Genomic DNA, 23,986 nt, shown 5'->3' on the forward strand with positions numbered 1-23,986 from the left:
ACACAAAAAATAGAAAAAGGAAATACTCGGTATTTCCAAGAGCAACAGCTCTTTAGCAACCCGGTTGCTAGTAACAGTATCACAGAGCGCGAACATCAAATAGCACAACAATCATCATTCCTTCACCAAACTTTGGAGTCTATTACGAGCTATAATATGATATGACTCGAAGATCGAAAAAATCCGAGCTTATTCATTTAATAATGAAGTTCATTCAACACGTAAGATTTGTGTTCATATAACCATGCACTTTTATTAAGTAAGAATCAAATCTAACAACTATGCTATAACTTTTTCTGTATAATCTTGAGAAATTATCTATTTCTATACAACATATGCCATAATAAATCTAATATTTGCACGAAGAATGATGACTATAGGTGCTACCATTCTCGAAATATCGAAGCTCAAAGTTTTAAGGCCAATGGCCAAAATCAAGAGAACTGTTGAAATATGGAAAAAATTATTCAATGCATGTTGTGTACAAATGATTTTCAGCTACGGATAATAAGTTTCAAGTCTCTAAAACTAAAGATCAAAGGAAAAGTTCGGTTTAACTTAAAATCGAACTGATCTGTTTTACAGAAAAAGCAAAATTTTATTCCACAAAATAAGACCATCTTCTATTCGGTCTTTGAAAGTTGTATCGTTGAAATGAGTTTCATGAAAATATCTGCTTCCATAGCTGAACAAAAGCGGTTCAAAGTTTTAATTTCGACATCGATTTTCTCGAAAACTATCCATCGGACGAATCAGTTAATTGTATTAATGGACTCAGTTTTAATGTCTTTACAAACTTCTCTAAGTCTAAACTCTTTACTAAATTGTTCGAGTCTTTGGCAGCAGTCTTTGCATTACATTTGTAAGTTTAACCAGAAAATTGTTTCATTACTTAAGAGATGGGTTTTTATGAGTTTAGTTTGTTAAATAAGTGTTTGCTTGTGCATTTACAACCCGAAAATCATGCCCAAATGGTCCAATGGAAAGTTATTGAATTGCATTGAATTATTTATTAGCAAAGGGACAAAGTGCTCAAGGAATGATGACTGTAGGTGCTAAAATAATCGAAATATCGAAGCTCAAAGTTTTAAGTCCAACGACCAAAATCAAGAGATCTTTTGATTTTTTGAAAAAATTATTCAATCTGTGATGTGGCGAAACAATTTTTATGTACTAATAATAAGTTTCAAGTCTCTAACACTAAAGCTCACAGAAAAAGGTCAGTTTAACTTAAAATCGAACTGATCTATTTTACAAAAAACGGAGAATTTTGTATAAAAAAATAAGTGCATTTTCTTGTTGCTCATCAAAAGTTAAATCTTTGAAATAAGTTTTATGAAAATTTCTGGTTCCATAGTTGCAGAAAAGAGGTTCAAAGTTTCAACTTCGACATCGATTTTCCCGAAAACTATGTATCGGACAAACTAGTAACTAGTATCAGTGGACTCAGTTTTAATGTCCCTACAAACTTAACTAGGTCGTAACTCTTTACTCAAATGATCGAGTCTTTGGCAGCAGTCTTTGCATTTCATAAAAAGTTTAACCAGAAAATTGGTTTATATATCAAGAAATGGGTTTATATGAGTTTAGTTTGTTTAATAAGTGGTTGCTTGTGCATTTAAAACCCAAAAATCATGACCCAAATGCGCTAATGCAAAGTTATTGAATGCAATTGTGTTATTAATTAGCAAAGAATTAAATTGTTGAAATAATGTTGACTGTAGGTCAAGCCGTTCTCGAAATATCTAAGCTCAAAGTCTTAAGGCCAATGGCCAAAATCAAGAGAACTGTTAATCAATTCAAGCAAGTTTTCAATGTATGATGTGTAAAAACAATTTTGATGGACTGATAATAAGTTGATAATAAGCTCTGTAGTTCTTATGGTCAAGTTTATGTCGTTTTTTAAATATTGCTTTAACTTCAAATATTTTTTCAATTTACCGCCAGTTAATCCAATTGGCCATTTGGTTTGGCTTAGCTGCCAAGCCGTTGATCAGCTGAAAGAGTAGAGAGACAGCTCACGGATTTTTGTGTAGCCTTCACCTGTTCTGTCCGTTAGATAATGTTAGATTAGAGTAGAAAGAGTGTGATGGATGTTATTTTGGGAAAGACTGGAGAGGAAAGGTGAGTGTGCTGAATGGTCAAAGGCACCAAATCTGGGAATATTCCGAAAGAAGAATTCTCAAAAATGAGAAATTTTAATTAAATGAATTTAATCTTCTGACCAGTGATAGAATTGCTTCAAACCGACCTTTGCCTGATGTTAGAAAGGATTCGTAAGTAGATTAATTAATTATATATTAATTGTATTGTTTGATCAAAAATAAATATTTTCATCTTTTCTTTGATCCTAATTTAGATGCAAGAATGAACATTATCCAAGTGAATTACCTACAACCAGCATTGTCATTGTTTTCAATCTCTAGCATAAATGAAGCTGCCAGATGTTTGAGACTTCAATTTATTTGCTTCCATAACATCTATTGATGTGATCAATTAACAGTTAATTAATTATTTTTTTTTTGTTATGACTTTACAAACAAGTGAAAGCCTTTCCTGTCATCAAACATTGTACAGAATGTTAATAAGACTTCGTTTATTTAGATGGAGTACTTACCGGTTAATAATATTGTCATCTTTTATCTGGATTCTGGTGGGGTTCAGTGTACTTGTGTATTATATGGACTGTTTAGGTAGTTCTGGTATTAATTGTGTTGGTGGTAAACAACGTAAATTATTTCAATTATCATCTTCTAGTGCAAATAATCCTAACAATGTGAATTTTAATTACAATGGATTAGAGGAATCAATTGAAAATGATTTATCAAATTTAAATAGTGATAATTTAATTGTAAATGAAAATGCCAATTCACTTCTTTTACCATTTAAATCAAATCAACTTAGAAAATGGAAATCACCAGGTAAGTTGTTATCGTTGACGATATTTAATTTTCGATAAAAAAACTCTTTTATTTGTTTGTATTACTATATACTTTTATTATGTATTTGCAGATCAAATGAAGAGTTTTTTTACAATATAATAATCGTATTTACGCGCAATCAATCACAGTGCTAATAAGTGATTGTTCTTCCTCTTTATATTCCCATAACATATTAAAAAAAACCCTCACTGATAAGCACTGTGTTTTATTGCGCGTAAAGAGAGTATTTTTTTAATTAAATCATTTTATTACAGTCTTGGCTACAAATCCAAGTTCATGGCCTGGTGAAAAGGGTAAACCCGTGAATATTCCGAAAGAAGAAGAATCTCTTAAAAATGAGAAATTTAAATTAAATCAATTTAATCTGTTGGCTAGTGATAGAATTGCTTTAAACAGATCTTTGCCTGATGTTAGAATGGATTCGTAAGTAGACTAATTAATTGTATATTAATTGCATTGTTTAATCAATAAATAAATCTGAATAAATTATATTTTCTTGATAATAATTTAGATGCAAGAAGAAACGTTATCCAAGTGAATTACCTACAACCAGCATTGTCATTGTTTTCCATAATGAAGCTTGGTCAACTTTATTACGAACTGTTCATAGTATTATCCGAACCTCACCAAGGACTCTTCTTGAGGAGATTATTCTTGTTGATGATGCTAGTGATGGAGGTGAGCTTATGATTAATCTCTCTTTTCTTCTTATTGAAATAGCTTTAACTTTATTATTTCATTCATTTCCTGTTTATCATCTCAAACTTGATTTCAACTTTTCTAGTTGATTAAATTATACTTGTAATAACCCTTGTTAATAATGCAATGCATCTAATCATTTCTCAACATTTCAATTGTGAGATTGATTGCACCAAGCTGAGTCAATTTTCTGCTCTACACTCTCCATTTGAATTGGGTCTCAATTCCTAAACAACATAGTTACTACGATATATCAAACATTTTCTGTTTTCTTTTACGTTTATCAGAACATTTAGGTAAAAAATTAGAAGATTATGTGGTTAACTTACCGGTCCCTGTTCATGTTTTACGAACGGGGAACAGATCAGGATTGATTCGAGCTCGTCTTTTAGGAGCATCACATGTTAAAGGTCAAGTAATTACCTTTCTAGATGCTCATTGTGAGTGCTCAAAAGGATGGTTGGAACCTTTATTAGCAAGAATAAGAGAAGATAGGTAAAGATAATATCATTTGTTTTATTTAATAATAATCATAATTACATAAGAAACTAATGCTTGTCTTTTTTGTGTAAACTAAATATTTTTACAGAACTCGTGTTGTTTGTCCAATTATTGATGTGATAAGTGATGATAATTTTGAATATATCCCAGCATCTGATATGACTTGGGGAGGATTCAATTGGAGACTTAATTTTAGATGGTATCGAGTTCCTCAACGAGAAATTGATCGTCGTAATGGTGATAGAAGTGAACCCGTTAGGTCAGTATTGACTAATGTTGATAAATTTGTACTCTTTATTCATTAGTATTGTGGTCACGATTAATGTTATTAGTTAATTAAATTAAAAGTAAAATAATTATTTGTACTTTACAGAACACCTACTATGGCTGGAGGATTATTCTCTATTGATCGTGATTACTTTGAATATCTTGGTAAATACGATGAAGGAATGGAAATCTGGGGAGGAGAAAATCTTGAATTAAGTTTCAGGGTGAGATATTAATTTACACTAAACTATCCGACAACAAATAAATAACGTGTTTTTTAATGTTTCTTTCTCTTTTCATTATGGGAAATTTCAATTATGCTTTGTTAAATGAATTATCTCTACGCATTTGCTATTGTTGTTGCAATATTTACGCCAAAATTTTGAACGCCAACGAACTGACTTTATGTCTTCAATCACTTCAACACTCTAAATATCAAATCATCATTATGCTTACTTAGATCTGGATGTGTGGAGGAACACTTGAGATAGCAACTTGTTCTCATGTTGGTCATGTTTTCCGTAAATCTACGCCTTACACTTTCCCTGGCGGTACAACAAAGATAGTTAATCATAACAACGCTCGTTTAGCCGATGTCTGGCTTGATGAATGGAAAGACTTTTATTATGCCATTAATCCAGCAGCTAAGAAGGTTAATAAAGGTGATACAAAAGGACGAAAAGAGTTACGAGAAACATTGAAGTGCAAAAGTTTCCGTTGGTATCTTGAAAATGTTTACCCTGAATCTCAAATGCCATTGGATTACTATTCATTGGGTGAGATTCGTAATGTTGCCATAAATCATTGTCTTGATACATTTGGACGTAAAAGTGGTGAAAATGCTGCAATGAGCCAGTGCCATGGAATGGGTGGTAATCAGGTGTTTGCTTATACAAAACGTAAACAAATCATGTCAGACGATAATTGTTTAGATGCTTCCAGTAAAAAAGAGCCTATCAAAATGATCCGCTGTCATGGATTAGGAGGTAATCAAATGTGGGAATATCATCCGAAAGAGCAAACAATTGTTCATGTAAACACAGGACTATGTTTGGATAAAGCTGACCCATCTAAGGATTCAACATTGCCCCAATTGAAAGAATGTGATGGCAGAAAATCACAGCGATGGATAATGAGCTCCAATTTTGAATGGCAAGCAACGGATCATAACAATGCTAACAATGAAACAAATGATAAACACGAGGCCAGTGCCAATGAATCTGCGTAAAAGAAATGACTCTGCAACCTGAAATTCAACTATGCTCACTTTTTAATCACACTGTTTTCCTCCGAATTGAATTTGCTCTCAAGTAGCCAATTAAGAAACTTGCTCATCCTAATTTTTGTGTAATATTCATGGAATGTTTTTTTCCTGCTAAAGGTGATTTTAAGTGTCATTTTCGCTAATTACAGAAACTGTAAGTGGTGATTGCTGCAAAAATCATTGTGATGGTGAGAATATCGCAAATCAATTCGACATTCCATATGGATTCTCATGGATTCATTATTACAACTCTGTTGTCCATGGTGCATAAGAAGACCGTTTAAAGTGTAATTCATCTCGATATAAATCAGTTGTGCCTTTTTGATAAATTATACATAACCCATAAAACCGATATCTACAAACTTTACTAATTATTCGCAAAATTCTGGTTCTCCATTGTAATATTCACACCAATCAACTTACACCTTAAACCCAACCTTTATATTTTGCTAATTCAAATTTTTGCCAACTAAATTGTTTAATTCGAGTTTTGATTTTTATATAAACTAATCGCAATATTTTTACCTTCTCTTATTTCTTTAACACTATCTATTTGAGTTGCAATATTGTAAATTTTTCCTCCTTAATCGCAAATTATTATTTCAATTGACATCAAATCAAATACATTTTTCTACCGCCAATTTAGCAATATGCAAAAATTTGAATAGGTAAAACCTGATTGATGTAAATTATCAAGCAAATAATAAAGGGAAAAATAAATGGGTTATATCAGGATTGTTGATATAACTTAATTTAAGCACAATCAAAGTCAATTTGTAACCAATCTTGGTTTGTTTAATTTCAATTTTGAATTGTCAATTATTTAATTTTGCTGTTCATTTGTACATCTCTGTTTCTTTTTGTTTTGATTATTGGGAACCTTATTGTGAACATGAATTGTACATATTTGATTTATTTTTTAACCAACGTGTATATAAACACGTACACGTTTACATTAAATATCAATTATACAATAACCATCTGATCTGAAACGTTATTATCTTCTAGACAGTCAATAAAACCTGATTTAGTAATTTTAACTCGGCAACTTTGATTGGCATGAGTTACTCTCTCACTTTGTACACAAGAAATGTCTCTTACTTCATGATCAGTTTTATCGAGACTCAGTACGAGGCCACAATTATTATTCCAAAGGCATTTGGCGAATTCTATGACTATATTGGTGGTAATGAAGGCAATATCAGGCCTAAGCATAACGATTGTTCGGAGAGCACGGTTGTATGCACTTATAATTGTTAGTAAAGATTGCCTTTTAGCACGATCCCAGTCTTTTTGGTAATCCAAGACATCAACAAATGGATTTGTATATGAATCAAGGATAATCATTTTGACATCATTGTAGGGTCCTTCTGGTGTTTTGAGCTCTTCAGTCAATCTATCTAACAGAGATAATAATTTATAAAGTCCAAAAATTTGAGTAACAATCACTTTTTGCAACACCGATTCTTTATCAAGCTCCGGTAAAGTTTCATCATACATTTGAGCTAATCTTTCAGCTGAGAAGGAACCATCCGTGTCAATGTAAATTACTTCTTTTCCTTGAATAGCCATCTGTAAAGCCATGTGATGTACAAATTGAGTTTTACCAGAACAAGATTGGCCCATTATTGAAGTTATTTCACCACTGAAAATACCACCATCAATCATCTCATCCAATCTCGGACAACCAGTTGTGTAAACATACCGCTTTTCGGACGATTCTTTGAATAGGGAAGATAAATTGACCAGTGGAGTGGAATAGTACTCATAGAGCTTAGTTTGATTGGTTTTAATTTTCTAAAAGAATGGAATAAAAATCAAAAATAATAATAGGAAAAAAAGCGATGAGGTAACAACTAACCTTGATATCAATTGAAGTTGTTTTTGATATGGCTGATGCTTCTTTAACCAGAAACGTTTGAATAGTAGAAATGCCAGAAACAATCAATGTATCCAACTCACTTTGATTGAAATCAATAATTCGATTAAAACGAAGGAGACTCATCTTCGATCAAAATTAAAACGGTTAAACACAGTAAGTATTTACACTAAAAGCGCCACATTTTATTTTAAAATATTTAAAATCACTTTTCTCGGTTACATTTTGGCGCCTCTTTGCTCAAACATGTGATTGTGGCTTCACATATGTTTTTGCTTTATTTTTACAAATAGTTCAACTGACTTAAAACACAAGTTTATAATTTTAAAACACTGTAACTTTTGTGTCATGTTAAAATCTTTGCCTAAGGGGCCTTATGTCTGTGTTAATTGTGGTCATCAATCCAATTACAGTTTGGTCAAAGTATATGGTCCGGATAGTAAGAAATATGATCATGGTGGTAACCTTATAACTGATGGCATCAAAAATGGTGACGATTATGTTGACTTTAAGCCGCAGAAATCAATTAATCCATTAAATTTAAAGCTGAATGACTGTTCAGAATGTGGAAAACCAGTCGACTATTATCTACAAATGGACAGTTGTTTCCTGATTCTTGACGCAATGCTGATGAAGACTTCGTTTTTTCGTCACATCATTCATAACTGTCAATTGTCTAAATCTTTACCCATAAAATTATTCATTGTTTACAGTTTCTGTGAGACTTATAAAGAATGGTCATCTCAATGCACAACTCAAATTGCTTATGCTGAACTGGAATCCATGTTTTATACTCTATTTTTAAAGAATATTTTTTTCAATTTGATCTTTTTCTTATCTATTTTTATCATCTTCTCGTTGCGATCAGGAAACTTTTATCAACGGCGTCTCTTGTCATCCCTTGTTATCAGCTCATTTTGTAAATTGTACAAACTACCCGTTACCCTTTGGCCATCCGAGTCTCAGGAAATTGTTGATCTGTTATTGGAAATTAATTTATTTGCTGGGTTGGTTCAATGCTGTTCAGTTGCGTTTCATCAACAAATTGGTAAAATTTCCTGTAGCTTAAATCTTTTGCTTGGATATTTGATTGTATGGACATCTAAAAAGCTCATAGATATCTGATTATCCTAGTTGACCAGATGACTTCCTCAAAAGTTTATCAAAATCTCAAATAGTAAACTTGGTTATTAGAATGAGTTCCGTCAATATTTCGACTTATACCAACTTCAAGATCCAACATTGTCTATTTTTGGACATTTAACGAATTCTTATAAAACTTGACGAAGCGAAACGCACAAGACTTCAATTATTTCACCTATGTTTCGACCAATTGTCAGCGACCAACAACCGGTGTAAACATCTCAAGTGCTCCATTCCATGCAAATAATCAAACGTTCTGGATATTTCCAAATCTAAAATCATTTTACAATGAAATGCCAAAAATATGCAATCAAACCCATGGGCTTGATCAGTCCATAAGAGTGATATGATTCACTGCCCAATGCCCACTCAATAATTTATTAATAATACGCTCTGTAACATGGTACTCCATCATCCATGAATATGAACATTTTAATGGAAAGTTTTTATACTAATTAGAGTTGATAATTAACCTTGAATATTATTCTAGGATCTCCTAGAAAAGCAATTAATTTACAAGTCTATTGACCTTAACTTAAATATTTCTCCACCGAATATTGCACTCCAAAAAGATAACTCTTACTTTATCGTGCCTTTTCAATTAAAAAGCTTACAAGGGAATAATACCCTTCAATTGTATGATTTTTTCAAGTTTTTTGGGCTTATTTAGTAGAGGACGGAAAATAATGAAACGTATTTGCTTTTGTTTCGCTAGTGCATGTTTATTTAGGTATTATATTTTTAATTAAAGATATTATAAGTTAGTATTACAGTCACTGAAAAGTACATGAAACAGTTTTAGCAGAAAAATGAAAAAATTACTGAAAATAGTGAACACAATAAATTAAAATATCTTTGCTTGAAAACAATATCATCAGAAGCTGAGAATTTCAGTTTCAGTTTCTTTTTGGCATTTTGATCTTTCTTCTATTTTCTAATAATTTAAAAGATTCCATAAGTTTACAATTTTTGGCATAAAATATGAAGTACTTGGCAAAAATAAAACTGAATCAACTTCATAGCTGCAAGACGTGGTATTTTTGATTGATTGATTTGTATTCAACATAATCTGGTCTGGCATCTATGATACATGCATATTGAAATGTTCATTTCATGAGCTTCTTTATTTGTATTCATTTAAGACTGAATCCTTTATGATAATCTGTTTACTATAAGGCCATTTAAAGGAGACATGTTTAAGTGACTTTATCCCTTTCAGTGCCATTATATTAATTCAATGATATTTCGTCTGATTCAACTTAGTTTTATGAATTATGTATCATGAGCTTGATCCAGACGCACAGATTTTTCATTGCCATTTAAAGCATAAATCGTTAACTTCGAGACGAACTTGTTCAAATTTTATCTTAATTATCATAAGCAATACACGTTGAAATAACCTTCGGTAGTCGATCATGTTAAACTTGCAACCTGGAGTCTCATCAATAGAGATGAATTTTGGCAAATGGATGTCAATAAAGTGTACACGTTTAATCTACCTAACCGTTAATAGAAGCTCATTTTCTGCTTTTTTCAATGTTGGTATTTCCAAATCATCTGACATCATTGACAAACGAGAGTGATTTCAATTGAACTGTCAATTAACTGATTAAAATCTCAATTGCGTTTTAATAACCAAAAATGCATGTGGATATCTTTCACCTGAATGTATCTATTGTAACAAAGTTTAACCGTACCAAGGGTTAAGAAAAAGATGGTACCGATTTCAAGATGAAATAGCATCTCAGATTTTGATTATTTTTCAGTGGATTTTTAATAAAAGAAAATTCAGTTTCAAATCTTTCATTTGGTACTATGATCGTAGTTCTGGGACACACAGATAGCGCGCAGATCGATTTCCAAAAAATGTCAATACGTAACAGTTTTCAAAACCTATGAGAAAATTAACATTTAAAAATCAAATTTAGTCGATCTCCCATAGAAACGTCCACAAACCACGATCATAGTACCAAATGAAAGATATTAAACTGAATTTTCTCTTTGTCCAAAAAATCTGGAAAAAATCTAAAAAAAGAAGAATCTGACAATTTATTCCATCTTGAAATCAGTACCATTATTTCCTAAGCCTTGGTATAAACATAAAAACAAGTAATTCTTAATTAATTGCCATTTATTTTAATTTTTCAATTTGCTTCATTACCATTTGTAATGTGCAAACATTTGAATTGACTTTTGAGACTCACAAAATTAATCAATTGATCTATGATTGGAGTTGAAACATTTGCGTACTTATCGAATATAAGAGATTAATTAAATGCATACAAATAACTTATATTTTAATTTTATTAAAATGCTCAAGTTTGTCCATCTTGAGATTTATGAATATCATTGATTTGATACTCTTTCATTGTTCTTTTTTTTAGTCTGAATTATTTGTACTGATCCTATTCGTAAAAGAGTTTCCAATTAAAAGAGTTAAATTATTATATAACCAATTCAATTGAAATAACAAGTTGATTAGAGATGATCTTGACAGAAAGGCATCTGAATTTGAAGACTCAAAAAACAATTTACAATGGTAAATCAATGGAATGAAATGACGTTAAACGAAAATGTGTTTTTCAAATCAAGTGGGAACAAAATCATATATATAGTCGACAATTTACTCGAAATTAATCAATAAGTTAAAACTTTCTCAAGCAATTTACTTCTAGTTGTCTTGAGTTTAATACATCAAACGAAAAAAATGAAATCATTCGGTGTATCAGCTTTTTGCTTATTGCTTGTTGCATCAGCCGTGATCTGTGATGAACAACCTGAACTTTCTTTGAACGGTAAAGTTCATGGTCGATTCTTCTTCAACCCATTCAAAATGGCCTCACAAGCCGCCAAAGCTATTGGTAACGTTGGTGCTCAAGTATCTGGTGGTTTAGGTTCAGCAGCCAACTCTGTTGCTAATGCTGCCTCAAGTGGAATCAAAACTATTGGTTCACTTGAATCATCAGCCATCAAGGGTGCCGGTAAAATCGCCTCAACTGGAGCTTCAATGGGTGCCAACGGTGTTTCAAGCTTTGGTAATGCAGTAGGTTCTGGTATCAAAGGAGCTGGTAAAATTGCTTCAACTGGTTCCCAAATCGGTTCATCTCTTGCTCAAAGTGGAGGTAGAATCGGAGCCAATGTAGCTGGTAGCATGGGTAACCTTGCTGCTACCGGAGCTAACATGTTCGGAGGCGCTGCCAATGCCGGTGGTCAAATCGCTAGCTCAATCCTCAATGGACTTGGTTTAGGTGCTTTCAGTGGTCTTGCTACTTCTGGTGCAAAGTTGGTTTCTGGTTTCGCTTCAGGAGCTGGTTCTTTGGCTAACAATACTTTCAATGGATTCGGTAATCTTGCTAATGAAGGAGGAAAAGCTGCTGGTTCTGTTATCAATGGTACTGGAAACTTTTTTGCATCAGGATTAGAAGATGTTGCTGGTGCTGCTGAGACTGGATTTGGTTTAGGAGCCACCGTAATCAATGGATCTGGAACTGTTGCTCAAGCTATTGGAGATGGTTTGGCCAATGTTGCTGGCTTCAAGGCTGACATTATTGCCAACTCAACCAAACTTGTCGGTAACTTGACCGATAATGGATTCAACACCGCCGGTGATATTTTCAACAGTAGCGCTGAGGCCGCTGCCACTGTCCTTTCAATCTTCGGTTAGACCTAAAATAATGTCTACAGCAATAAATAACACACGTTAATTGTTGAATCATGTAAAATAGTGTTTACAGTGAATTCAAATAAACAATCTTTCATCTAAACACGATTCCTAATCTGGAAAGTTATTGACTAGACGGATAAAAATTTCCCATTCAAGTGACTTTAACTGACAAATAAATGAAGTAATAACATAATATCAATATACAGTATTTTTAGTTTGGAAAAGTCTACTTTTTCAAAAGTCATAATCTTCGCACAGATTTAAGTTTCTTCCAATTTAACCTTTTTACTTCCTCCGTTTTCAAAAGAAAAAGCCCTTTTTGCCATTGAAAAAGTCGGGTTCTAAAATCGGACGGAACTCGCACTGTTTTACATGAGACAAAGTTTAAGTTCACAAACTGCTCATCGGGTATCTTAAGGGATTGAAGCTAAAGACTTTTCAATTGCATTCCAATTGTTAATCTCTAACGCTTTTTCTCATATTTGCTGAGTAAGTTGTTTCAGATTAGTGATTTTGATCTTACTTAATAGAATCAGTTTCACTCAGATTCGCATTCACAGCTGATTAAAATTAAATTAAAATTTCATGAACAAAAGTTGAATTAAATTTGACAAAATCAAATTTCGTATGGAATCCTCCTCAGAGAGTGCTAATAACTAGCTGGTAATGAGTACATTATAATCCATTCAAATTATTTTACTCGATGGGCTGAAAGTAAGGCAACCCCAAATGAGACCTCGAGTGTAATCGTTGAAATATTATCTAATAATATTATTTGTAGATTTGGGACACCAAGTAAGATCCTGATCGAACAAGGGAAAGCATTTGAGATCAATTTGATTGAAGAAGTTTACAAAGGATGAAGACCAAAAGAATAGGGTAAACTGCCTAGAGAGAAATCTTTTTCTGATAGTCAGCTATGATGTGAAATTTTATGCTGAATTCATTACTTTAACCTATTTTTTACGAAAACTTTTCGTTTTCGAGATATTACGAAAAAACGTAGAAAATGAATAAGGACAAATATCACGGAAACCTGAGGTGAAAGCACTTTCTGAATGAATTTTTAGATGCAGAATTCAATTATGAGTTCAGTAAAGTGGTTTATTGTGATCTGAAATGGCGCAAAACTGGCCATTTTTACATTAGTTTGATTATTTCGCCGTTATTGAAAATACGGATCAATAAGTAAAGGTGAAAGCACGTTCTGGATAGATTTTTCAGATGTAAAATTAAATTCTGATTTTCATGGTGTGATTTGATCTAATCAAAACTGGCCATTTTTTCGATAAATGTAATAGCTCTCCGTCAATGAAAAATCGTAATAACCTTTCTTGGCCTACCTCTAACACGTCTAGTTTGTGGATTTTTATCACTACTTGCTGGTAGTTGTTCCTTTTCTTGAACCTTTTCGATGATTGTACCATTAGCTGGAGCAACCTTGCTTGGCCTACCTCTACCACGTTTAGTTTGTGGATTTGCTTCTGTGGCTGGAGACTCTTTAATATTGCCGCTCTGTTGCTCTGTATCACGACCAACCTCCTTACTACTTGCTGAATGTGATTTTTCGTTTTCTGGAACCTAATGAAAAAATGAAATATTGCATCGAAATCTTATATTCTTACGAATGCAAACTTCCAAACTTCCCTGCCAACATCCTTGCTACTTGCAGGTTGTTCTTTCTCTTTAACCACTTCGATGGTTGCACCATTAGCTCCTGGTCACGAGTTTATTTGTTGCTGATTTGGCATTTTTACTTCTTGTGCCCTTGTTTTTGCAATACTTGGATCTTTTTTAATTTTACGTCGATTATTTGGCCAATGATTAATGTTTACAATTTTTATTTTTTCAGACTCTTTCAAAGGTCTATCTGCGGGGTAATGGGAAGAAGAGTAAAGAGAAGAATTGTCAATAATGTACTAAAAAGCGTTAAAGAATTCACAATTTACTTACTCTTATAATTTTCTAGAGCTGCATTACATTTATCCACCAGGCATTCTTTTTCATCGTTTCCAGGATAACGATTTCTGTGGAAAGCCTCATCTAATATATCGTGATGGACGTGTTTAAGCTCGAACCTATCTCTTTTCTTTTCGCTATTTGTTGGATCTTCATTCGAGTGCGGTGGAGATCCTAGCTGGTCTCAGTGTATCAAGATTTAGAGAGCGCAGATGAAAAGATGAATTTTGTTCAACACCAGAAGATGGGTTCTTCACAAATAGCTGGCTGCTGGTAAAACGATGGTGATCGGCCAGATTTGGGAATCCTTGCATCATCTAGGCACATGCAATGGATACCAAGTAGTTGAGTTAGAAACTGTATTAAAGTATTTCATATTGATTTCTTATAATAATTAGGCAAAATAGCCCTTTTACGAATTTAAGCAAATTTTAAATTTAATTATTGATTTAATTTAGGTGTTTTTTGATTTCTAATTTGATAACAGTATTAAATAGTAATTAAGAGTCCTCTCAAAATTTTCATAATTAAAAAAACTGAATTAAAGCAATTCTTTACGCGGTTACCATGACTCTGGGACATTGTTGCAGAGAGGATTTACTGTATCGAAATGTAAAAAGCTTAAAATATTGCAACAGCAAAAACTGTTTTAGTGCAATCAGATGCTATTACAAGAGAGTTCATCTGAATGATAAAATTGGCAATTAAACAATGCTTGCTTCAACATGGAGAAACCTAGTTTTTCATTTCGTCCTTTTGACTCCTGAAATTTCAAAATTTGTATTTTTGAATTCAGCGGTAAAAAATTGTGACCGTTGATACGACACAACCCATTTTCGCGCTACACGTCTCCAATGTATTGCACAAATGTTTACAATCTTTACCGGTCCCTTTCTTATGCTTATTGGGTTCCATGAAACGATCCATTTCTTAATTTGACCATGACAGCTCTTGCCATCGACCAAGCAAAAGCAATTCATCGAAAAGTTCATCTTCGTTACCAGATCTGGAAACAAAAAAGACATATCAATGAATTGCTTCCGTGAAAAGATGCTGGATTTGTGTAGTCAGCCCTATGACCTATCGTTCACTTATATAGATTACATCACTGTTTGATGCAGTATGAAGAGTAATGAGGTGAGGAGCAAATGAAGATTTAATGTTTGTACCCATTCACTTGTGAGTGGGTTGCATATTGCAATTGCATAAACATATTGCTCAACCATTCACTAAGGTTTTTTCCCAACAGTAAACTGGTAGCGACTAATTTTTAATTTCTTGTTTTACTGTATCAAGTCAACCACCATTAGAATGATTTACTTTTGGTCAAAATCAAAGCAATTCATCGATAAGTTGTTATTGTTGTCAGATCTGATAACGATAATAGACTTTTCGATGAGTTACTTTCAAATACGATAATGCCTATGAGGACAGCATCTGACTAGTGGAGACTTAATGAGTATAACGATCTGCCAAGCCCAGAAACTGCCGAATATGCATCAGTTGGTTACTATAAGGGTTAGGCATCCGGTTTGAAGCCATTGCACTTTTAAGAAAAATATTTGTTGAGAACACGGAGTTTCGAATAAAAAACACTTTTCAAGAATTATGTTGATAAAAAGATTAAATTAAAACCATGGTTTGAAATGGGCGCGAACAATCCAATAACAAATTTGAGACGGAAAGTCAGTAAGATGTAAACTTCTGCCAGAGAGTAGCTCTTTGACTTCTGCAAACATTTAAAAAAATTACCGCCACAAACGTTGACAGTCAGTTGAGCGCCAAATATGAATTTCTAAAAAATCATCAATGATTCAAATTACATTTTTTGATGTTGCGAACAATCCAACCAAATACATGAAGTATTAGATAGAAGTGCATGATTGCATTCACCTAAAGTCTCAAGTCAGTCAGTCTTTTTATCGAGCAGAACATGAGGCGGTAGTTGAGAAGATTCCGTTGTTGAATATTTCCACGAGTGTAGGGGATTTGTGTTTAGTTTACATAGTTTTACATTAACGATACACTAAAGATCAAACTTTAGAGTATTGTTAATAATGGGAGCAGTGACAATGGCCATGTGCGGACAAAGATACCATATTTTCTCATTCTTAGTGGTAGTTGTGAATTTTCAAAGCTCTTGACGCCGTTTTGCAGCCTCTGATTCCCCATTCTTTTCCAGCATCACGGGAGATGAAAACAAAAAGACTTTCTGAAATTGATGATGATGAGCAATCGTTTTAAACACTAATATGGATGATGAAAAAGATTATTAACTGTAGGACCAAGCTACCAGCTACATGTATCTTAGATCAAATTATTACATTAAATTTCAACTGCAATTATTTAATTAGGAAAAATAATGGTGATTTGAGCGATGGGATCTTCATAGAAAACGTTGAAGTTGGAGGACTAGCCAATGATTCGGGATTGATTGAAGGAGATTTAATTATGAGTATATCAGTATGGATTTGAAAAGATGATTTACGAAGATGCTTTGGCAATCTTGAGTCACGCTTCACCATATGGAATCACCTTCAAATAGAAAAAACGCCCCACACTAAACATGACTTGAGAAATATACCGTGAATACTAACGTATCTAACGTAAGACAAATAAATAGTCAAAGAACTTAGACACATCGCACAAATTTTATTCGGTCAAATTCAGTTTGAGGAAATTAAAGTTTTGCTTGCTGGTTTTACATAAATTTCTGGATATGAAAAGTCATTGAATGTTGCTTTACAGCTAAAATAAATATTTTTCGCCAAACCGTCGTTAACGTTTCCCTACATAAAAGAAACAAGAACAGGCTAGAATTATGCTAACAACAAGAATTAAAATACTTACATAAACTTTCAATTATTTAGCATGTAAGTTCAGATTCAGGTTCAGGTGCAGGTTTCGGTTCAGATTCAGATTCAGGTTCAGGGTTATTTAGTTCCATTCCACGAGCAGGTTTAGATTTAGATAGATAAAAATTTTCAGATCCATTGCTGATAAGTTTTGCATATGGAGAGCATTCACTGCGATGGCTAGGCCATGATAAAAGCTGGCATTTAAGTCCACAATAAGCAGCAGTATGACACTGAGAACAGATAATGAATTCTCCTAGAGTAGAATCACATTTATGACAGCTAACAGGCAAGCTTTCAGGTAATCCTTCAAAAGGATTTACAACTGTCCCATCACGTAACACGTAATAAAGTTAAGAAAAGTTTATTATAGCCTGACCAATAATAATGGTGCACTTTTCGAGCCGCGAAAAGTGGATGGCGATCTGCGAGCCCATATGGGAACGATTGGATCTGGTAGGTATTTAAAATACTGAAAAGTAGAGGGATGTGACAGAAAAATGGACAGTGTTCTGTCAAGAGCAAAAGCGACCATGTTTTAAACCACATTCGAGTTCAGTTAGGATTTAGTTTTGTTTGCCTTCATTGTGATGCATACAAAAGTGGCAATTCTAAATGTTTTAAGAGAAATTTTATTTCTTACCACTTGAAAAGATAGCTTGCCACTTGCTTCACAAGATAGTTCCAAGCTTTGGCTCAAAGTAAATGATTTGAATGAGCTATTATTAATACAATTAATACTCTTAGATAGCAAATTTGAGGATCTTTCAGCATTTTAACAGCAACCGTAGTAATAGGCTCTTCATCCTTACCAAAGCCACAAAACTCTCCTTTATGATTCAGTACGAACACCATTTCCACTTCTCGCCGAGAACATCATGAAAGTTCTGATAATTTTTTTTCGCTAGCGTAATATAAACAATTATTAAATGATTATTTGTTTTTTTTGCAGAAAACATTCAGGATCAATAGGAATCAAGTTTCTTTTCATTACAATGGAACGCAAATTCAAGCCAATGATTCCAACATTACTCAGTACTCGTTCGATATTAAAAATGGTTTTGATGTTATCGTTGACGTCAGTTTTGAGGAAGGTTTGCTAGCGGCCTTCGACTGTGCCATTTGTTTATCTTCAGCATCCGAAAGATGTTATTGTTTTCCCTGCAACTATATCTTTTGTATTTATTGTTCCCTCAATTGGTTTCTTGAGCTCAGCAACAGTAATTTGAAACTGCCCATTATGTAGATCTGATGGATTGTCTGATTGGACAATTCAACATCTTGGCAAGCCATTTACCAGATCCCAAGAAGAACCTCCTGCTATTAATTATCTTCCTGTTGGCTACGGTGGTTATTAGTTAATAAAGTTTTTTTGCATTCATTTATATTATTTTTTTCTAGATTTTTTGCCTGCTAAGCATGACGAAAGTTCGTCGTAAAAATTTTACTGATAAAGAAAAGGAACTTCTGGTTTCTCTTAGCGCCGATCATCCTATCAAAGAGTTAACAACGAACCGAAAAAACGACAAAGATACTTTTATTGCTAAGAAGAACTTCTGGTGATAAAAATTTACTTCAAAATAAAATTTTGATTTAAAAATAAATGTTGGTAACAATATATGATAACAAAATTATTTTTTGTTATTTTCGTCTAACGCATCCGCAATGAAATGAAAATAGATTGCAGTTACAAATAAGTGCCAAAAGTTTGTCATAAAATAAATTAAACACTCTTTGTAAATAAACTTCATAGCTGCATTGTTGTGGCCTTTTTGATTTGCAGATAATCCGGTCTGTATGATGTCTGTAACGAAATCTTCATTCCGTGAGCTTGTTTACTTTTGCTCATTTAGACTGAGTCCTTAATGATAATCGGTTATCTGTAAGGCCATTTAAAGACGCGTTTAAGTGACTTTAACCCTTTAAGTGATTTTGAATGATTCAATAGAAATGAATCTGAGAAAATGGATTTCAATTAAGTTGTCTTGTCTATCTATTGATTAAGATAAGCTCATTTTCGGCATTTTCAAGTTTCGATTTTTCAAATGACGCGATAATATTTGACAAACGAGAGCGATATCCATTGAGCTGCCAAATAACAATGATCAAAACTCAATTACGTTAATAACCGAATATGCACATGGATATCTTTCACCTGAACTTATCGATTGGTTAAACAAGGTGTAACCAATATAACATAAAAAACAAGCGCACCCAATGAATTGCCACGATATAAAAATTTGGTTTATTGGCTTTTGAAAAATTTTTAACCACAAGTTATTTGTGCAAGTTTCCCGATTAACAGGATGAATTATAATCAATCCAATTGAAATAGTAAGTTGATTTGGGCTGAAAGGCATCCGAGCTTAAAAACTCAAACAATTTAATACAATGGTAAATCGATCGAATCGCTAAAAGCGAATAACTTATCCGTAAATCGAAATGATTCCTGCAGAAAAGCAGAAAAATTTATTTCACGAAAAAGTGTTTTCTCTGGCCAATAAATGTTACTTATCGTAATAAGTCGCAACGGACTTGTTTAAATTTTATCGTAATTGATCACGAGCAATACACGTTTGCGTTGAAATGACCTTCGGTGGTTGATCATGTTAAACTTGCAACCTGGAGTCTCATCAATAGAAATGAATTTTGGAAAATGAATGCCAATTAAGTTGTCTTGTCTATCTATTGATTAAGAAAAGCTTGTTTTCTGCTTTTTTCAAAATTCGTATTTCCAAATGATCATTTGACAAACTAAAGTGATTTCAATTGATTAGAGATGATTTTGACAGAAAGGCACCTGAATTTGAAGACTGAAAAACAATTTACAATGGTAAATCGAACGGATGAAATGACGTTAAATGAAAATGTGTTTTGCAAATCAAATGTGAACAAAATCATATATATAGTCGACAATTTACTCGAAATTAATCAATAAGTTAAGACTTTCTCAAGCGATTTACTTCTAGTTGTCTTGAGTTCACTACATCAAACGAAAAAATGAAATCATTCGGTGTATCAGCTTTTTGCTTATTGCTTGCTGCATCAGCCGTGATCTGTGATGAACAACCCGAACTTTCTTTGAACGGTAAAGTTCATGGTCGATTCTTCTTCAACCCATTTAAAATAGCCTCCCAAGCCGCCAAAGCTATTGGTAACGTTGGTGCTCAAGTAGCTGATGGTTTCGGTTCAGCAGCCAACTCTGTAGCTAATGCTGCCTCAAGTGGAATCAAAACTGCTGGTTCATTTGAAACAGCAGCCATCAAAGGTGCCGGTAAAATCGCCTCAACTGGAGCTTCAATCGGTGCCAGTGCTACTTCAAATGCTGGTAATGCAGTCAGCTCTGGTATCAAAGGAGCTGGTAAAATCGCTTCAACTGGTTCCCAAATCGGTTCATCTCTTGCTCAAAGTGGAGGTAGAATCGGAGCCAATGTAGCTGGTAGCATGGGTAACCTTGCTGCTACCGGAGCTAACATGTTCGGAGACGCTGCTACTGCTGGTGGTCAAATCGCTAACTCAATCCTCAATGGGCTTGGTTTAGGTGCTTTCAGTGGTCTCGCTACTTCTGGTGCAAAGTTGGTTTCTGGTTTCGCTTCAGGAGCTGGTTCTTTGGCTAACAATACTTTCAATGGATTCGGTGATCTTGCTAATGAAGGAGGAAAAGCTGCAGGTACTGTTATCAACGGTACTGGAAACTTTTTTGCAGCAGGATTGGAAGATGTTGCTGGTGCCGCTGAGACTGGATTTGGCTTAGGAGCCACCGTAATCAATGGATCTGGAACTGTTGCTCAATCTATTGGAGATGGTTTGGCCAATGCTGTTGACTTTAAGAATGAAATTCTTGCCGACCAAACCAAAGTTATCGGTAACTTGACCGATACTGGATTCAACAACGCCGGTAATATTTTCAACAGTAGTGCTGAGGCCGCTGCCGCTGCCCTCGCAAATTTCGGTTAGACCTTGATTAATGTCTATTTCCACCAATAACAGCTCACTTTAATTACTTTCTGAATGATTTAAAATAGAGTTTACTGTAAATTCAAATAAACAATCTTTCATTTATTAATACAACTTACTAATCGTTGACTTTATAAAAATACAAGCTACTAATTTATTTCGGCGCTTAATTTCAATGACTGATTGCTTTGCTTAATTAATGTAAAAGATTCATTATCAAATCTGATAAACCTAAATGTCTACTAATAATAACCAATAATCACTTGTTCCCTCAGGTTCAATCTAAAAGGACGTTGAGCCAAACAAGGTAAAGTTTGTACGTGTATCAAGTCAAATTGTTTAGACTTGAATTTAATCATGAAAATTGTTTATATGAATACTAGACGGATAAACAAGTTTCCCATGCAAGTGACTTCTTTAACTGAAAAATAAATCGCTTAATCACATAATTACAATAATGTCAATCGTTGATTGGAAGCACTTAATCACAATTTAATTTCTTTACTTGCAAATCTCGTCCCTTTTAAAGTACCTGTTGTATGATTCAATGCTGTTGATATTTCACGATCTTAACCTTCACTTTTGAGCTGACCCTTTTCAAGCAATTTAAGAGTTAACTACAATAACATTAAATCAAACTGAATCATTAAGAAAACGATAGTTAACGTTTCATGAGCTGATAGGAATTTACAGAGGCAATTTCAACCAAAAATGAAAAGACAAACTCATTGAAACCTAAGTTAATTGACTATTGGTTTTGAACAATGGTAACAAATAACACTCAGATTATAAACATTTCATGTAAATGTTTATCAAACCGATCAAAATGATAGTTACATTGTTCACAATCAAAGAAACAAAATGAGCAAAAATTCGTGTTGATGATTAATTTAAAAAATGATTGGTAAAGAGGAACTCATTGATTCTGTTTTACACTCGATTCTTTCCTTCATTCTTAAACATTCATAGACCATGTTTACCAAATCTCAATGATCAACAAATGATTAATAATAGACAATAGAAAGATGTCGTCGTCATTTTAATATTGAAATGTTGAAGATACAAAAAAACATTTCATAAAAGGTCTTCAATGCGCAATATCTGGTAAACAGGTCTGTGAGCTGAAATACAGCTTTTAATTTGGTTAAACAAAAATGATAACTTTGACTGTTTGAAGTTGAATCTTCATTTTATATTTCAAGTTAATTCAATTTTTTTGTTGTTAAAAGTTGTCCTTCAATCTGTTTGAGCGAAGCTTTTTTACTTTTGTTTATTTAATTGCTATTTTTATTCCACAATACGTAAAGACTGGTTTTGTCAGTCAGTCTTCATTATGTTGACATATTTACCTATTAACTTAATTTACTGTTCCACAATCATCGCCTGGCTTGGAACACTTGGCTCATCATTGCATTCCCCATTGCCTTCACTAGTTAATCATACAACGACCACATTTAATTTAGATGAGAATAGAACCAATCGTGAAAGTGTTGACAATCGAAAACGAATGATTCGCTTTGAATCTTATGGGTCGCCTTCAGACGGTTATTATTTTAGATCAAGACATTATCCAAGTCACTCTCGATTCCTTAGTAATCCAAGTATCTATGAATCAACCGAATTCCCTACAACCAGGAGTCAAAAATCAAAGCCAATTGTTTTCCCCACTTCTTCGCCAATCTGGTCAACCCCTTCAACAGTGACAAATCCACCAGTAACGCAGCCTCAAGCTCGGCCAAAAGTGTTGTTACCGGATTTAGATGAAAATGGTGTTCCTAAGTGTGTCAAAAATCCAGACGATACTTTCTGTGAAAATGTTGATAACTATCCCAGGGTTGACCTTAGATCAGATTATGGATTGAATTTGGATGAGTTTAGAGACATATTTGGCGTTAAAGAGATTGATGCTCGTAAATCTTACTTTGACGATGACAGTGCAGATGAAAGGATATGTGGAGGACCAAGAAAGATTGTTTTCCCCAAAATGGCTAAAACTCAATCCAAAAGATGGGTTTACATTGTGAATGATGATGACAACTTTAAACAGTCTGTGGTTACAGAGATTTGCTCGAGAGCTGGAAAACCTTGTGCTTACCTTGAAGATGACAATCTTCCTGCTGGTTTATCCTCACAGTGTCGTCAAAAGTATGCTCGAGCTCGTCTTATGGCTTTACATCCAACGGAACAACGAACCTACCCTGAATATTTCGAGTTTCCTTCGTGTTGTGCCTGTTACATCAAAAATCCTTACGGTGATAGAAGTAAATTTAGGCAATAAAACTATAGTTTTAGGTTAAAGAAAGTATTTTAAATTGTTTATACCTTTTCATTTTCTAATAATCATATGATGTACAATTATAAAGACATTTTTACTATTTGTAATATAAATGTAATGATAATAGTAAAAATAATCAGTTTTGATTGTTAATTTATCCAAACTAAGATTTATTAGCTCAAGATGTGCTCTTATGTGAGATTTATGTCGCTCTAGACAACATGCCGAGCCATTTTACGACTGAGTGGCTTCTATATCAACTATCAGGTCAGTGGACCTAAGTATTATTCGGACCTTAATACAATACCTGTAAAAGAGTCCATAAAGGCAGATGATAGCAACTAGTTCATGGGTCAAGTCCTTAGATAAGCAAATTCATTGTCCTTACCTTTTCTTCGGTAGTGAATGATGAAAAATCTACCTATTGATGAAATATTTGAGTAGATAATGAATGCTTAAATTAATCAAGTGAAAAAGAAATCCTAATTGGAACTAAATTTGATTGCTAAAACCAAAAATAGTTAAACTTCAACCATTATCGCGGGTTTTACTGATGCAACAATCGATTTTAATCGAATGAT

General features: G+C 33.5%; 6 protein-coding genes and 1 long non-coding RNA gene across 7 annotated transcripts; 5 read left to right on the forward strand and 2 right to left on the reverse strand.

The window, feature by feature from the left end:
• Window positions 1-2,067: 2,067 nt before the first annotated feature.
• Window positions 2,068-6,650, forward strand: LOC107363887 (polypeptide N-acetylgalactosaminyltransferase 1). The gene is made up of 8 exons (XM_015931158.3): window positions 2,068-2,276; window positions 2,360-2,921; window positions 3,197-3,365; window positions 3,454-3,620; window positions 3,929-4,136; window positions 4,231-4,401; window positions 4,516-4,633; window positions 4,870-6,650. Exons 2-8 carry the CDS (start codon window positions 2,528-2,530, stop codon window positions 5,635-5,637), a joined length of 1,995 nt encoding a protein of 664 aa, XP_015786644.2. The 5' UTR covers window positions 2,068-2,276; window positions 2,360-2,527; the 3' UTR covers window positions 5,638-6,650.
• LOC107363919 (DNA repair protein RAD51 homolog 4) lies at window positions 6,443-7,743 on the reverse strand. The gene is made up of 2 exons (XM_015931205.3): window positions 7,535-7,743; window positions 6,443-7,470 (listed from the first exon to the last, which is right to left on the reverse strand). The coding sequence occupies exons 1-2, from the start codon at window positions 7,676-7,678 to the stop codon at window positions 6,640-6,642; spliced, it is 975 nt and encodes a 324-aa protein (XP_015786691.2). The 5' UTR covers window positions 7,679-7,743; the 3' UTR covers window positions 6,443-6,639.
• A 148-nt stretch (window positions 7,744-7,891) lies between these two features.
• On the forward strand, window positions 7,892-9,319 carry Arv1 (ACAT-related protein required for viability 1). The gene has a single exon (XM_025161259.2). The coding sequence runs from the start codon at window positions 7,901-7,903 to the stop codon at window positions 8,675-8,677; it is 777 nt and encodes a 258-aa protein (XP_025017027.1). The 5' UTR covers window positions 7,892-7,900; the 3' UTR covers window positions 8,678-9,319.
• Window positions 9,320-11,345: 2,026 nt separating this feature from the next.
• On the forward strand, window positions 11,346-12,459 carry LOC107363834 (uncharacterized). Its single transcript, XM_015931098.2, has one exon. It carries the CDS (start codon window positions 11,403-11,405, stop codon window positions 12,357-12,359), a length of 957 nt encoding a protein of 318 aa, XP_015786584.2. The 5' UTR covers window positions 11,346-11,402; the 3' UTR covers window positions 12,360-12,459.
• Window positions 12,460-16,938: 4,479 nt separating this feature from the next.
• On the reverse strand, window positions 16,939-17,223 carry LOC149093429 (uncharacterized). Its single transcript, XR_016199559.1, has 2 exons — window positions 17,169-17,223; window positions 16,939-17,107 (listed from the first exon to the last, which is right to left on the reverse strand). It is a non-coding gene; the product is annotated as an uncharacterized LOC149093429 (long non-coding RNA).
• Window positions 17,224-20,051: 2,828 nt separating this feature from the next.
• Window positions 20,052-21,244, forward strand: LOC149093430 (uncharacterized). The gene has a single exon (XM_089268732.1). The coding sequence runs from the start codon at window positions 20,174-20,176 to the stop codon at window positions 21,128-21,130; it is 957 nt and encodes a 318-aa protein (XP_089124858.1). The 5' UTR covers window positions 20,052-20,173; the 3' UTR covers window positions 21,131-21,244.
• Window positions 21,245-22,222: 978 nt separating this feature from the next.
• Window positions 22,223-23,558, forward strand: LOC107363920 (uncharacterized). The gene has a single exon (XM_015931206.3). It carries the CDS (start codon window positions 22,464-22,466, stop codon window positions 23,406-23,408), a length of 945 nt encoding a protein of 314 aa, XP_015786692.1. The 5' UTR covers window positions 22,223-22,463; the 3' UTR covers window positions 23,409-23,558.
• The last annotated feature ends 428 nt before the right edge of the window (window positions 23,559-23,986 follow it).

The sequence above is a fragment of the Tetranychus urticae genome, chromosome 3 (assembly GCF_039701765.1).
Source record: "Tetranychus urticae isolate SD_2017Ah chromosome 3, NJAU_TeUrti_SD_1.0, whole genome shotgun sequence".
NCBI lineage: Eukaryota > Metazoa > Arthropoda > Arachnida > Trombidiformes > Tetranychidae > Tetranychus > Tetranychus urticae.